The 16736-nt window shown below is 40.5% G+C and overlaps 1 protein-coding gene across 1 annotated transcript in view; it reads right to left on the reverse strand.

Annotated features, from left to right (window-relative positions):
* nup214 (nucleoporin 214) overlaps nt 1-16736 on the reverse strand; it is an 88929-nt gene that overhangs the window by 47704 nt on the left and 24489 nt on the right. The window contains exons 13-24 of the mRNA XM_056290507.1: nt 13607-13743; nt 13399-13475; nt 11560-11640; nt 9849-9998; nt 9420-9578; nt 9221-9324; nt 8846-9040; nt 7485-7558; nt 7312-7395; nt 6693-6998; nt 2962-3138; nt 2454-2565 (exon numbers count right to left, since the gene is read on the reverse strand). Of these exons, the coding sequence (XP_056146482.1) occupies nt 2454-2565; nt 2962-3138; nt 6693-6998; nt 7312-7395; nt 7485-7558; nt 8846-9040; nt 9221-9324; nt 9420-9578; nt 9849-9998; nt 11560-11640; nt 13399-13475; nt 13607-13743 (1656 nt within the window). The remainder of the gene's footprint in view (nt 1-2453; nt 2566-2961; nt 3139-6692; nt 6999-7311; nt 7396-7484; nt 7559-8845; nt 9041-9220; nt 9325-9419; nt 9579-9848; nt 9999-11559; nt 11641-13398; nt 13476-13606; nt 13744-16736) is intronic.

Consider the following 16736-nt stretch of genomic DNA (forward strand, 5'->3'; position numbering starts at 1 on the left):
TATGGGTTTTCAGGTAAATATACTCAATAATTTGGGCTGAAAAGTTAGCAGTATTCAGTTTGTGGAGTGTAATTTGTTGTTCCATCCTTACTTTTAGCTTTATGTGAGCTTCAATATTTCTGCTTTGGAAGGCCATTACATCAAAAGGCCAAATTTGTTGGTTCTCAATGTAAAGAAGATTAAATGCTTGTTGATTACAAGCCATTTGGGATGTTTAATAATCCATGTGCTTTCCTATAAGATTTGGCGGGATTTCACACTTCCACCAAAAACCTTTGGTGGTATCTCATCATCATCAGCGGTCACTTAGGGTCGAGTATGACTGTCCTCCTGGATCCTTCTGGGTCTTCAGGTGGGAATAGAGACCAATCCTGGAGCCGCATAATGGGAGGATGCCTGCGCTTTAAAATGTTTTAACGTGGAGTGACTTATGCATCTGTAGCCACCACATGGTCCTTGGCAGGGGGTGGCCAGAGTCCAATGGCATGGAGCACCAAGACGATTGGGGACCACTCTCTGTTGCAGTCTTCATCTGCCTTCACTGCTGTTGTGACCTGGAGACATCTTCCACCAGTTCCGCCGTGGAGGTCTTTGTTGGATAACACTTCCTCTGGAACCTCCCCCTTGACCAATCCACCTTGGGTGACCCTACCAGGAGCCAAGCTCCGGACAGCATAGCGCTTGAGATTACACTGGACAATGCATTTTTTCAAACGTTTTGCTTCCTATAATCAGACTACAGTTCTCAAACCTCTCAGGGACATTCTCGAGGATTTTCATTTAAAATATGTTATGAAACTTTCAATGGTGATACACTTGATTTATTTTCACAAATACCTGTTTGTTCTGTTTCATGCTTTCATTTGTTTCAGTTTGTGAATGTTTTAAAATTGTTAAAAAAAAAAACAATAGTTTCATTAACTGTGCTGCAAAGCAATGACTTAGAAAACCAGATAAAGCCCTGACAGTAAAAACAATTAAGTCCCCAAGGGAGACTGAATATGACTGCATCTCCATGGCTGTAGACTCCATCTAACTTTAGGTTATATCTACAAAATGGTAGGTGATAGAACATTTCTAAGGTGATTTCTGTGATCAGCGGCCCAAAATCCACAAAATACACCCAAAAGTGTTCAGGGAGCAAAATCTTCATTGTCCAATGAGTACATGCAAGCTTTTCTACCACAGCAAGGTGGGGATCCAGGAGAAGCTTTGGTGGTATACACTCACTGGCCACTTTATTAGGTACACCTTGCTGGACCCCCTTTTGCCTTCAAAACTGCCTTAATCCTTCGTGGCATAGATTCAACAAGGTACTGGAAACATTCCTCAGAGAGTTTGGTCCATATTGACATGATAGCATCACGCAGTTGCTGCAGATTTGTCGGCTGCACATCCATGATGCGAATCTCCCGGTCCACCACATCCCAAAGGTGCTCTATTGGATTGAGATCTGGTGACTGTGGAGGCCATTTGAGTACAGTGAACTCATTGTCATGTTCAAGAAACCAGTCTGAGATGATTCGAGCTTTATGACATGGTGCGTTATCCTGCTGGAAGTAGCCATCAGAAGATGGGAACACTGTGGTCATAAAGGGATGGACATGGTCAGCAACAATACTCAGGTAGGCTGTGGCGTTGACACGATGCTCAATTGGTACTAAGGGGCCCAAAGTGTGCCAAGAAAATATTCCCCACACCATTACACCACCACCACCAGCCTGAACCGTTGATACAAGGCAGGATGGATCCATGCTTTCATGTTGTTGACGCCAAATTCTGACCCTACCATCCGAATGTCGCAGCAGAAATCGAGACTCATCAGACCAGGCAACGTTTTTCCAATCTTCTATTGTCCAATTTTGGTGAGCCTGTGCGAATTGTAGCCTCAGTTTCCTGTTCTTAGCTGACAGGAGTGGCACCCGGTGTGGTCTTCTGCTGCTGTAGCCCATCTGCCTCAAGGTTCGACGTGTTGTGCATTCAGAGATGCTCTTCTGCATACCTCAGTTGTAATGAGTGGTTATTTGAGTTACTGTTGCCTTTCTATCAGCTCGAACCAGTCTGGCCATTCTTCTCTGACCTCTGGCATCAACAAGGCATTTTCGCCCACAGAACTGCCGCTCACTGGATATTTTCTCTTTTTCGGCCCATTCTCTGTAAATCCTAGAGATGGTTGTGCGTGAAAATCCCAGTGGATCAGCAGTTTCTGAAATACTCAGACCAGCCCGTCTGGCACCAACAACCATGCCACGTTCAAAGTCACTTAAATCACCTTTCTTCCCCATTCTGATGCTCGGTTTGAACTGCAGCAGATCGTCTTGACCTAGTCTACATGCCTAAATGCATTGAGTTGCTGCCATGTGATTGGCTGATTAGAAATTTGCGTTAACGAGCAGTTGGACAGGTGTGCCTAATAAAGTGGCCGGTGAGTGTATATGGCAATGGACCCTTACCTTATGACAGTGGAAACAGGAATGGGAGGTCCCTTATCCTTGAGCTCCTGAACATTGACTACCTGAGGAACAATCTTCAGAGTAGACTCTGTCAGGGTAGCATTTACAGCAGCTGGAAAACAAGTGTAAATGAACGCACACACATCAAGCAATGAGCAGTAAATATGTCCATCATATTAAATGCCAATATATTTTAAATATGACCAATTTCTCAATAAATTAAATAAAATGTAATAATGATTATGACAATAGTAATAAAATAAGTCAGTGAGTTATATCTAATATGACAAAGGACTAGACCAGGACATACACCTGTCAGTTTACAAAAATCTGGAACTTTGTCTCCCCCTAGTGATTCACAAACGACATAAAAAATGGTCGATGTAATGGAAATGCCACATCATTTATAAATCCAGTCAGCAAAGGTTAATACCTCTCTGTGTATCATAAAGCATATGATATGTTCTGACTTTACCTAAAAATAGATTTAGATTTGGTTTACTTCTACCTGGCTTCTGGTTAGCCATCTGCCTACGAAGGGCAGCCGTAGCTGCAGCCTGCTGAGCAGGGATGCTGGCAGGTATGGCCTTCTCAGTTGGTGGGGCGCCGTGTTTCACAGTTTTTGTGGCAAGCGCTGTGCTGTCTGCCCCACCAAGGTTGATCTTATTGGTCAGAATTGGAGTGTCTACAAAGTTAGAAACAATACAGAAACTATAAGTGGACCTTCTAATTCTTTATGCCTTTGACCAACTGCACTTCCAAACTCTCCTCTGTAAAACTCCTGAAATTTGAAAGATTAATTGGCCTTTTAACCTTGTAACCTAACCCAGCCAGGGATGTACAAGCCAGTGCATTCTAAGGGCCAAGCCCAGATAATGGGGAGGGTTGTGTGAGGAAGGGCATCTGGCAAAAAATGTTTGCCAAATCAAAAATGTGGATCATAAATCGGATTTCCATACTGGATCTGTCTAGGCCCGGGGTACCAACGACTGCTACCGGTACTGTTAGCCAGCAGGGTGTCGGTGGAAACTACGCCACTGTTGGATGAACGAGAACAAGAGGGGGAAGGCATGTGAAGAGGCAGCAGGAGAGGAGGAAGGGTAATTGTGGAGGTGAGAGTCAGATCTTTGAATGTTGGCACTGACCGGTAAAGGGAGAGAACTTGCTGATATGATGGAGAGAAGGAAGGTAGATATACTGTGTGTGCAAGAGACCAGGTGGAAGGAGAGTAAGGCCAGGAGCATCAGGGGGGGGTTCAAACTCTTCTACCACGGTGCAAATGGGGGTAGAAATTGGGTAGGGGTGATTCTGAAAGAAGAGTATGCCAAGAGTATGTTGGAGGTGAAGAGAGTGTCAGATAGAGTGATGAGTATGAAACTGGAAATCGAAGGTGTGTTGATGAATGTTACCAGCGCATATGCCCTGCAAGTTGGTTGTGTGATGGAAGAGAAAGAAGAATTCTGAAGTGAGATGGATGACGTGGTGGCGAGGGTACCCAAGGAGGAGAGAGTGGTGATTAGAGCGGACTTCAATGAGCATGTTGGTGAAGGGAACAGAGGTGATGAGGAGGTGATGGGTAGGCATGGTGTCAAGGAGAGGAATGTGGAAGGACCGATGGTGGTGGATTTCGCGAAAAGGATGGAAATGGCTGTGGCGAATACATATTTCAAGAAGAGGGAGGAACACAGGGTGACGTATAAGAATACAGAAAAGTGCACACTGGTGGACTATATGTTTTGTAGGAGGCAGGATCTGAAAAGGATAGGAGACTGCAAGGTGGCAACAGGGGAGAAAGTAGCTAGGCAGCACCAGATGGTGGTCTGTAGGATGACTTTGGAGACCAAGAAGAGGAAGAGAGTGAAGGCAGAGCCAAGGATCAAATGGTGGTGAAAAGAAGCAGCTGGCGACTCCACATGTATTGGAGGAGGCATGTGGTAGTCTGCAGCCCTCCCTGGATCAGCAGAGGGGGTGGAGCAGCAACCGAGACGGCTCAGAAGAGTGGGATAATTGGCCAGATACATTTGGGGAGAAAAAATCCACACAAAAAAAAAGATTAAATGATCAAATAGTGGAAGCTGAAGGAAGACTGTTCTGTGGAGTTCACTACCACTGGGTGGTAGTGAAGAGTTGCCAGATGACTGGGCAAGCACTGCAGAAATAGTGAGGGAGACAGCTAGGAAGGTACTTGGTATGTCATCTGGACAGAGGGAGGAAGACAAGGAGACTTGGTGGTGAAATGAGGAAGTACAGTTAAGTATATAGAGGAAGAAGTTGGCAAAGAAGAAGTGGGACAGTCAGAGAGGAAGAAAGTAAACAGGAGTACAAGGAGATGCAGCGTAAAGCAAAGAGAGAGGTGGCAAAGGCAAAGGAAAAGGTGTATGGTGAGTTGTGTGAGAGGTTAGACACCAAGGAAGGAGAAAAGGACTTGTACCAACTGGCTAGATAGAGGGACCGAGCTGGGAAAGATGTGTAGCAGGGTAGGGCGAACAAGAATAGAGATGGAAATGTGCTGGAAGCGTTTCACTGGGAGCGAAGAGAAAGGACTGGATTAGGAACAAGTATATTAGAGGGACAGCTCAGTTTGGACGGTTTGGAGACTAAACAAGAGAGGCAAGATTGAGATGGTTTGGACATGTGCGGAGGAGAGATGCTGGGTATACTGGGAGAAGGACGCTGAATATGGAGCTGCCAGGAGGAGGAAAGAGGAAGGCCAAAGAGGAGGTTTATGGATGTGGTGAGGGAGGATATGCAGGTGGCTGGCATGACAGAGGAAGATGCAGAGGACATCAAACGATGGAAATGGATGATCCGCTGTGGCGACCTCTAAAGGGAGCACCCAAAACTAGTAGCAGAAATTGGCCTTGTAACCTACAGCATTAAGATGACATAGATGTTGGACATGATTGACATAAACTATCATTTAAAAATCCAGACACACCAATACAGAAAGAGAAAAAGAATGTCTCTCTATGCTAATCTCATAGTATGGCAACTATGGAGGTAGGTCTCGCTTATATTGTTTACTTTATGTTTCTTATGTTTTATTGTTTACATTTTATATTCTTTATTTTATTGTGTCTTCTTTACATATATTTTTATATTCATATGTGTCACTTATTTTATATTGTATTTTAACCTTGTGCAGCACTTTGGTTCAACTGTGGTTGTTTCAAATGTGCTATATAAATAAACCTGACTTTCCTGGCACATTGGCTAACAACCAGTAATCTGACAAAACAATTGGATGGATGGATGGATGGATGGATGGATGGATGGATGGATGGATGGATGGATGGATGGATGGATGGATGGATGGATGGATGGATGGATGGATGGATGGATGGATGGATGGATGGATGGATGGATGGATGGATGGATGGATGGATGGATGGATGGATGGATGGATGGATGGATGGATGGATGGATGGATGGATGGATAGATAGATAGATAGATAGATAGATAGATAGATAGATAGATAGATAGATAGATAGATAGATAGATAGATAGATAGATAGATAGATAGATAGATAGATAGATAGATAGATAGATAGATAGATAGATAGATAGATAGATAGATAGATAGATGGATGGATGGATAGATGGATGGATAGATACATTATTGATCCTGAGAGAAATTAAAGCATCATTACAGCTTGCAAAATCCAACGGCATACAATATCAAAAATACACACAATAGCAAGAATATATTGTGTATCAATATATACTAATATCATGCCAAGCCAGCTGTAGAACTAGAATTTGGCAGTAAGACAGCTGTTAAGTAGCTAGCCAGTTAATGGTGTGCTGGTAGTGAAAAGTGAACATCTGCAGTGCCAACACTCCCTTGAGACAGTTACCTCAAATTATAAAACCCAAGTTTCTTTCACTTTGTCTGAGGTCATTTGGGAGGCATACTAAATATTTTTTTGGTCTGACAATGGACTTCTCTCTAACCATTCTCACAACTCCTGCCTTTCGGTGTAATTGGGTGAATTTGAATATTTGTAAAGGAAGGTTGATGCTTCAGGAGAGGAACTTAAATGGTCTTTGTATGGTCTGAAATTCTAAAACAGAGAGCCAAATGCAGGTCATGGTGAACTAAATGAGATTAACTTCTATTGGTTAACAGATGAGTACAACAGATGAGGGACTGAAAAAAACCATTTCACATTGTCATTAACATTAAACAATACATGCCATTTTACAATTCTCAACTATCTTGGTACAGCTTTACTTACCTGCAGTGGCAATAGTGCTCAGCCCCAAGTTCATTCTCGATTCTGAAAGAACCTTGGTAAACGGAGTTGAGTGGAAGGGCCCAAAATCTGGCTGGATGGAAGGGGTCCTAACCACGGTAGGGTGGCGAGGGACGGATGCTGGTGGGAGCATGGTAGGAAAGCGATGGGGCTCTGGGCCTTGCTCTTCCTGCAGCTCCAAGTGAATTGGATGGGGATCCAGAGACTGGGACAAAGAGGATGTGGAGCTCATATCATCCATGTCATCATAATATTCGGGGGAGAGGAAGACTGAACGAGACAAGTTGGCTGAAAAGAGGAAATAAGGGACACATCGATACTCCATACTTATAGTTCAACTTTATTTCCACATTCCACATTCTTCAGTATCAGTATCAGTCATTATAATAATCCCATTGCTACTGGAAAATTCAATGTACTGAAAAGCTTGTCACCAGATGTGTGAAATGTGCAGATTTGAACACATTATTCACACTGTAAAAAAAAAAAATTTCCAAAGTAGATTATCAATTCAATTTTGAGGAATTCCTAGTTTTACCCTTAGAAAAACAAGATCACTTTTTGTGAAAACTCCCTTAATTTAGAGTAAAAATGGATGTACCTGGTGCAGTAGAGTGGACAGGAGGTGTCTGCCGCTTTGACAGGAAGTTACGCAGCTGTGCATGTTTTACGGGTAACATCTTCACTGCAGGAAAGAAAACAAAAACCATGTATTTGCTCAAAGGAAGCTCAATTTAACCATTTATTTGAATTTTATAAATTACATTTTCCTACCTGGTGATTCTGAGGAGACATCTAGTTTGGTTTTAAGAAGGGAATCCCTCAAACTGTCCAACTCATTGTCAGATCTAAAGTCAAACAAGACAAGAAAAACAACTTACAATTACAATTTCATTTAGCAGATACTTTTATCCAAAGCGACTCAAGTCTGAGAGGTGGTATAACATAATCAAGGATCTAGGCATTAGAGAACAACATGAGAAAGTGGCATAAAAATAAGGTTCAGTCCGATAGTTAGATGGCGGTGCAAATTCACGTTTGCAGCAGCCTCACCCAGGTACCGGTGTGGGAAGATGGTGGCGCGAATTCACGTTTGCAGCAGCCTCACTCAATACCGTCCATGCAGTGTCTTTGTCCACATCTACGTCTGTTTATCTTCATTTGATGGCTGGGAGAGCTGGTGCTGGATTGGCTGGGAAAGCTTGGTCTGCTGCATCCTGTGGGCCCAGGGACCAAAGCCCTGCCTGGAGCTGTACCCAAAGAGGTAACACTGAGGGCGGTCTGACAGGACGCAGGAGTGGGGCAGGCTAAGCTAACTGCTAGCCCATGCAGACCGGCAGTTCCGATAACACTGAGGCGGTCTGGCGACAGCCTTGCCTAGCCTTGACTGTGTTTTTAGTGTTGTCGTGTGAAGTGCGGGGAGGTGTGTCGAAGGTGTCTGGCTGGGAGATCTAGCATTGGATCAGCTGAGGAAGCTTGGTCTGCTGCATCCTGTGGGCCCAAGGGCTATGGCCCTGACTGGAGCTGCGCCTTAAGAGGAAACACAGAGAGCGGTCTGACAGGACGCGGAAGCGGGGCAGGCTAAGCTTGCTGCAGACCGGCAGTTCTGACAGTCATCCTGGCTGGCATCCGTTCTCCTGGACAGGGATTTTTTTTTTTTTAGTTTAGATATATGTGTTCTTATAGTTCTTGGATGTGCTCCACCCCCTCTGCTGATCCGGGGAGGGCTACAGACTACCACATACCTCCTCCGATACGCCAGCCGCTTCTTTTCACCTGACAGTGAGGAGTTTCGACAGAGGGACATAGCGCATGGGAGGATCACGTTATTCCTCCCAGTCCCCCCCCCCCCCCAAACAGGCGCCCCGACCGACCAGAGGAGGCACTATTTCAGCGACCGGGACACATGCCCACATCCGACTTCCCACCCGCAGACATGGTCAATTGTGTCTGTAGGGACACGCGACCAAGCCAGAGGCAACACGGGGATTCGAACCGGCGATCCCCGGAATAGGCTGCAATGCTACCTGGACGCCCCAACACGGCGCCATCTTGATGACATAACCTCTGTTGTGGCATCTGTTGGACCACCACATTTCTCTACTCCTCCAGCCCTGAACCTGGCAGTCTCCTACCTATTGAGTGCATCTGCAGCATTCTGGCTCTTTGCTGCCAGTGGATGAGTGGTCCAGGTTGGAGTCTTTTTGTAGAGTCCCAGGGAGGTAAGTTGATCGGCCAGCTTATCGAATCTGCTCTGCTGCTGGTTAATGATGAACTTGTTACTGGCCAGTGTGGCGAACAGAACCTCGTGCCCTGGAATCGCCATATGTCTGGAAGAAGAAGGGTCAAATGAACCTAAACCTAAAAGGGTTTAGCCTATACAGCCCCAGCTACCAACAGTCAATGAAAATTAAGATGTCAAATATATGTTCAGGTGTTTGTCTTATATGTCCTTGTGCAAAATAATCTGATTTCATGGGTCAATATGTTATGCATTTCTCTGACCTTACCTCTGCTTTTGTTCCGCTGCCAGGTGTTTTTCCCACTCCATATCCAGGACGTCATTGACATCCTCCACTGCCGACATGGCATACTGGTATTGCCTGCGTATTTTCTAATTTGTGGCCAGAACATGAAAAACAATTTCATACACCCATCTCCTTTCTTTGAGTCATCAGTTCAATAATATCTTCCTCCCTTATTTCTAACCTTGAGCCATTCATCGCTGCGAGGGTCAAGAGGTTTCTTGTACAGCAGTTGGAGGTAATCTTTGTCTTTGCTGAGCTCAATCTGGGCCATGCCATCCTCAGCCCTAGTAAAACCCTCCAACAAGCTGATATTCAATTTGCTAATGTCACCGTGCAGAGACTGAAGACAAAAAAGACATTAAAGGTTTGAAGAGGCTGGGAATATTTCACAGGTCAATGCTAAAGCAATCCTTTGTCTAAAACAGCAAAAGGCAAAGAGTGTTGCATAAATAAAATAATTTGGATAACCAGTCAATTCTGTTATTTCCGCTTGGGAATTCTTGCAGTTAGTCTTGTGCAACTATCAAAGTTCACTGGAGTCTTTAAAATATGATGTTTGAGAATATATCGACAAAGACATTTTTATCTCTTTTCTCCATCACTTTGTTACCTCAGTGGTCTCTTTGATCTCCAGGGAGAAGCCGTGAAGATCCTCTGACTTCTTCTTCAGCTCCTTCATCTCCTCACTAAAGCCCACCTTAAAGTCAGCCTTGCTGTTTCGCGCCTTTAGGTCATCCAGGACCTTCTGGAAATGTGCTATCTAATGATGAAAAGTCAAGGGCAAATCTGATCAGTTAAAGGACACAGTGTTCATGTACCTTTAGGCTGTCCTGATACTGGCATTGCTGAGATATTGAACCAAATAGCAAAAGCCTAAGATATATATTTCAGCTTATATAAATATATATCCAAAAGAACTGAATCAAGTGCAACTGGACTTGGTATATATTGGTATATGTTGCACTTGATTCAATTCATTTGGATAACCATGACCTGGATGAATGAGAACATTCACAGACATATGAATATATAAAATGACCAAATTCCCTGAAATTCCCCAGATTCATAGAATTATTCCTTGTGTTCCGTTTACTTTTTGGTAACCATTATTCTGTTTGCGTGGGTAAAATTGTCCCTGGACCTCATTTGCATTTTAAAGCAAACAAATGTATGCCTTTTTTAAAACCATATTCTAACTTTATCTCAGTTTTGAACAACATAGATAACACTCAAGAATAACAGTTTTCATCTCCCTCCACTACATCACACTTACCAATGAAAGTGTCATTTGTTTTGTGTGATAAAGATATGATTTATATTGAAACATCCAAAATAAAGGCTGTGGGGACAAATCTCATTTTTCGTGAAGAATTCCAATGAAAAATAGTTTTAATACAAAACACTAATGTTTTATTACACTGAACTGACGATCTAAATTGTTTTTTATTCATGATGTATTTGAACACAACGGGGGTAGTTTAGAAGGTGGTAAGACATCTTACTTTAGCAATTTTGTTCTGTAAAAACATGGAATGTTTTGTGTACATTCGATGAAATATGGCACAAATCTGATCGAACAAAAGACAAAAATAATATATGTATGCATATGCATGCATGCAAGTATGTGTGCACAACCAAGAGCTAATAAGAGTTGATGGTGTGGCAGTAAGTTAAGTCACTTTTTACTTTCATAGTTACCGTGATCTGTCTGTTTTCACCTAAAATTTCCACCCTTTCATTACTGCAGTTAACTTCACCCAGATCTTTCCCTAGCAGTGTTTTTGTGATATAAATGTGCAGGGGGTGTATCTTATGTGCTCGATGGAAATATATTTAAGTCTTCGCAGAAAAAAAAAAAGCCAAGCATGTGGAGTTTCAGGCTGGAAAAAAATTATAAAATAATTAAACTTTTGGTAAAAATTAAAAACGGTTCATTTTGATCTAAATAAAACACAAGGGTTATATCTGTCTTTCTCTTTTTTGGGGTAAACCTCTTAAAATTCCATAATGAAAGGAATTTCCTCTGAATACACATACACATACACACTGTTCCTTTACTCAAGAAAAAAAAAAGATGAAAGAAAAAAGCACATATTTTTGATATAATTTGATTGTGATAAACTACAAGCAGGTTTAAATTTTAGCAATACTTGCATAAAAAACTGAATGATGGCCTTCAAAATTCACAACATTTTGGCAGCAATAAGCATGGATGCTTTTTCATGCTTTGATACAGCATCTGATGGTCCTTTGCAAAGCAGCAAAAAGCAGTGACGTATTACTGACATTCTGTTTCGCAGTTATTAGCAGATAACACTCACTTCTTCCATAATGCCAGTCATGATCGGATCAAAATCTCTTTGTTGCAGTTGCTTTTCAACCGCCTTCCCACCAAGTGCTGCCTGCATTGAAGAGTCATTGAGACATATTAAAGTAAGCAATGCAAAATTAGCAAACCTACGAATATGACAACCAATATCATGCTAACACACATAACCATGAAATAAACCTTAGAACTGCGACATGAATTTTCATCTTATTATTCATATAACACTTTTATAAGTATTTGTCTGTCTGCCAGATACTTATTACTTAACATGACTTCGAAGTCTGTTTGTGAAGGGGATTTTTAAAAAATCAAAATATTAAATGTTTAAACAAACCACTGCATTGTTCTTGAGTGGAGATACTTTAACCCTAAAGTTATCTTAAAGTAAACATACAAATGCTATTGCGATGTGAAAATTAAACTGAATATGCCATTTGTTCGTCACCCTTGAGAAAAAGCAGGGACACCAGGCAGAACAAGAGGTACCATATCCTGCATCACCACTAGGTTGTATTTCTCATCAACTGATCTTTCTATGAAGGTGAAAGTGACGATCAAAAACCAGGAAAACATGGCTCAGATCAAAATGCATGTCAAAATGAGAGCCCCTAATTCCTTTCATTTTAAGTCTACAAATCACCTGTGAGGTGTATTTTATTTACGTGAACATTTTTCAACAGGACAAAAAAATTACTATAAATCGGTTAAATCTATTTTAGAACCCTTTAAAACACAAGACTAAAATGCTGTTTTGAAATGATAATATTTACAGAGTACCCATTTACTTATGTAGTGTGTATATCGAATTGAGCTTATTAGGGGCTCAAGCCTGAAACCCTATTGTTTGTGTTGGCTTATCATTTTTCTTCTTCAGGAATGTTTGTGCAAATTCTCGTGAGATGGTAAATGGTAGAGACATGAGATTTTGCCCATTAATTGGAAGTAGTGTGCAAGTGCTGCCCAAGAAATATGACCCCAAACAGCCAGACGGGAGCGCTATAATTAAAGGTCGACTTTGAAAAGTCATAACTTCTACACCCTAAGTCCGATTTACACAAAACTTCATACAGACATAAATCCTCACACTACAAATTTGCCTAAAGAACAACTAAAGTCTGCGTCACTAGATTTTCTGCCATTTTTAATTTTTTAAAAACCCAATTTTTGACATCTCCTAAACCATAGGTCCAATTGTTACCAAATTTTCTGAGGACCAATATTGGACCAGGCTTATCAAAAGTTGCATAAAACTTGTTGATATCTTATTAAGTTTTCACAATATTGACCAATGAACTTCAAAGAGGCATGGCTCAGCACATGAATAGACCAAGGTCAACAACCGTTGGGCCAATCATCACAAAACTTGCAGGATATGTCTATATAAGTACCTGAAACACACAGACACTAGAAGGTGCTACAACTGAAAAAAGGGCGTGGCATAACACAAATCAGACTATAAATCAGAAATTGTTTTTTCCAATCATTACAAAACTCACACGATATTTTTCATACAATAAACGCCATGTGTAAAACTCTTTCGAAATCACTCAACAGGGAGCGCCACCAGTTCAAAACACGTGCCTGGGCCTGGTGCAACTTTTGCCTGAATCCATGATAGTTTGTCCAAACATCACCATACTTGGTGGATATTTTCAATTAAGCTGTTGAAACTTCCAACTTTGAACAGTCTGTGTTGGCTTGAACCCCGGAATTGCCGCTTGCAACTACTATATTTTATATTGAAAATGCTTGACCAAAATCTCTACCACATCACGATGTAAAAATATCATGGTTTTTGGAGCTTTTTCATAAATTTAACATAATGCAGTACCTGTGGTGTAGGCACACTGCTCTGGACAGTTGGGACAGGTTTCTGGACTGAAGGAGTTTGAACTTGTCTTAAAGAGGCTTGGAAAAAAAGGGAAAAAAAAGAACAACAAGCTCAGGAAACAAACATGTAGGTTATTTTTCTTATCAAAATGAATTGCATACATTTGTGTAAGATATTGAGATGATGGTGGTTGAAATACATCTGTTACCTGGTGCAACAGCAGATTTAGAGAGTGAAGGCTGAGAGGCTATCAGCGAGGCAGACTCAGTGATAGGCTGTTTAATCATGGTAGAGGTGAAGGAATGAGTCTGGGGGACCTGTGCTCGTGTGTCGACTGCTGAGGACCTTTAAAAGCAAAAGAGAAAGAGGAAACATTTTTTTTAGCATTGATAATGTGTAACTTTATTCATACATCGATGAGGGCTCACTCTTTGGCACAATCAAGTTACTGCTGCACTTTTTATCCATCTATTTATTCACTTAAATCTCAGATCTTGCTAGCTGCTAGCTAAGTAACCAATGACATTTGAGGCTGAACAGTACAGATAAATATGGGCACACTATTTGGGAAGCAACAGGTCATGGTTGCTCTTTTTATCTAATGTGTTATAACTGCTTATTAATGATTTATAAAGTGTTCACAACCTAATAAACTAATTATAAGATACTCTTGCAAATTCCATTAAAAAACACCATGATGGGCAAGTAGAAGGTGGCTGGAATGGGGGAGGTAAATTGGTACAGTCTATGTTTCTAGGAGAGATGAGTGAAAATGAAATTAGATCTATTGTAGCAAAATCCAAAAACAAGACATCAACTGACAAGTGATGGGATCGACATGATTACAGTGAAAAAGACTACTGACTCTATAATCAAACCTCTAAACTATATTTCAATCTTTGCTTTTGTACAGGTATTTTTCCAGACAGAATAAAAACATCAAAGGTTATTCCACTTTTTAAAACGGGAGATAAACACAGCTTTACTAACTATAGACCAGTGTCTTTGTTTTCACAATTCTCCAAGGTGCTTGAAAAACTGTTTGTACAAAAATTAGATGCTTTTCTTAAAAAGAACAAATTGCTGAGTGAGAGTCAGTATGGCTTTCGGACAAATCGATCTAAATCTTTCGCAATAATGAAAATAATGGAAGAGATTACAACAGCAACAGAATGCAAGAAATACACAGTAGGTGTATTTATTGGTTTAAAAAAGCATTCGACACAGCAGATCATAACATATTAATTTCTAAATTACATAGGAGTAGTTCTAAATTGGTTAAGCAATTATTTAGATAACAGAAAACAATTTGTACAGTTTGCTGCCAATACATCTGAGTGCATGAATATTGAATGTGGAGTCCAACAAGGCTCGGTGTTTGGGCCGAAACTTTTCATTTTACATATCAATGACATATGTGAAGTGTCAAAGATATTGCGGTTTGTTTTGTTTGCAGATGGCACTATTTTTTTTAGTTCAAGAGATGATTTAAAAGTTTAGCAGAAAGCATTGTAAATGAAATGGTCAAATTGAAAAGATGGTTTGATGAAAATAAGTTATCATTAAATTTGAACAAAACTAAGTTCATGGTTTTTGCTAAACAAAAAAAGGATGAAAATGTTTTACTGTCTATAGATGGAGTTGATTTTGAAAGAGTATCTCAGTTTAGATTTTTGGGTGTAATAATGGATGACAAACTGACATGGAAATCTCATATAGCATATGTAAAATCAAAGGTGTCTAAGAATACTTCTGTTTTGAACAAAGCAAAGCATGTGTTAGACTGTACTGTTCACGTATCTTGCCATATTTTAAGTTACTGTGTGGAAGTGTGGGGCAACATGTATATAAGCAACATAAAGCCATTGGTTATATTACAGAAAAGAGCCGGAAGAATTAAAGTGGATCCAAGAGAACATACCATCGGACTGTTTAGTAAGTCAGGATTAATGAAACTTAAAGATTTAGTTGCGTTACAGACATTTTTAGTAATGTACTGAGCATAAAGCATGGTTTTACCAGAAAATTTACAAAAATTATTTGTTTTTAGTTCAGAGGACGAGGACCATAGAAGGAAATTTGATTTTAAATATCAGTATGCATGTACTACTTTAAAGCAGATGTTTATTACAGTATGTGGCGTCAAACTGTGGAATTCTTTAGAGAACGATCTAAAGCAGCAGTCGCTAACCATGTGCCATGGAGAGCAATTTGTATGCAGGTTTTCATTCCAACCTGACTCCACACAAGGTGATTTCACTGATATATTATTCCTCTTTGGTTGAAGGTTGCTAATCAGTGAAATCACCTGGTGTGGAGTCCAGCTGGAATGAAAACCTCCTTACATATGGCTCTCCATGGCACATGGTCAGCCACCCCTGATCTAAAGGGTTGTATAAATATCTTGCAGCTCAATAAAATGTATAAGGAAAGAATAATTAGACAATATGGAGTTGTCAGGTAATGGGTTTTCAGTTAATGGTGAATTATTGTCTATGGCTTTTTGATTCTTTTTCATTTCTCATGTTGCTGTAAGTATTAGATGTTGAGTAACTGACTGACAGACCATCTATTCTGTTGTTTATTTATGTTTGAGTAAGGGGCAGGCAAAATAAGATTTTCGTCTCCCTGCTCCTTTTCAATCATGGAATGTGTAAATTGAGTGACGTTTGATCATGGATTGCTTGTTTCATTCTGGAGCTGTGCATTACCATGAGCAGCATACATAATAATTAAATGAAATGAAATATAAACCATTCATAACCTCTTCATAAGGGTAGTAAAGTGGTTCCCAAAAATTTAACAAAACCTATCAGATTGGTGTAATCAGCCTATGTCCTTCTTTGGGCAAATTAATGTTATGAGGATGAACACACTCCCTCAGCTAAACAAATTATTTCAAAACCTCCCATGATATCTGTCCTGGAACGGTTTTAAAACGCTAATATCTCCATCTCAAGAAAATGCCACATCTTAAATGTTAATCTTTTAGTCTTAAAGCCAAAAGAAATGTGTGTGCATGCGCACTTTTGCCCACGTGCACATACAGTGCCTTGCAAAAGTATTCAACCCCCTTGACAGTCATCAATAATTTCTGGATTATGAAAGACACTCACACATCTTTTCCTAAACAATATTACAGTGCCTTGCAAAAGTATTCAACCCTCTTGACAGTCATCACTAATTTTTGGATTATAAAAGATGCACATGTTCCTGAACAATGTTATTTTTGTGAACCCATGAGCTCTAACAGCATGTTCCCAAAGCCAAAATAAGTTATGTATCGCTGACTTTTTATTAATAAATTAAAAACTAAAATGGTTTAGAAAAATAAAATG

The sequence above is a fragment of the Lampris incognitus genome, chromosome 12 (genome assembly GCF_029633865.1).
Source record: "Lampris incognitus isolate fLamInc1 chromosome 12, fLamInc1.hap2, whole genome shotgun sequence".
Lineage (NCBI taxonomy): Eukaryota > Metazoa > Chordata > Actinopteri > Lampriformes > Lampridae > Lampris > Lampris incognitus.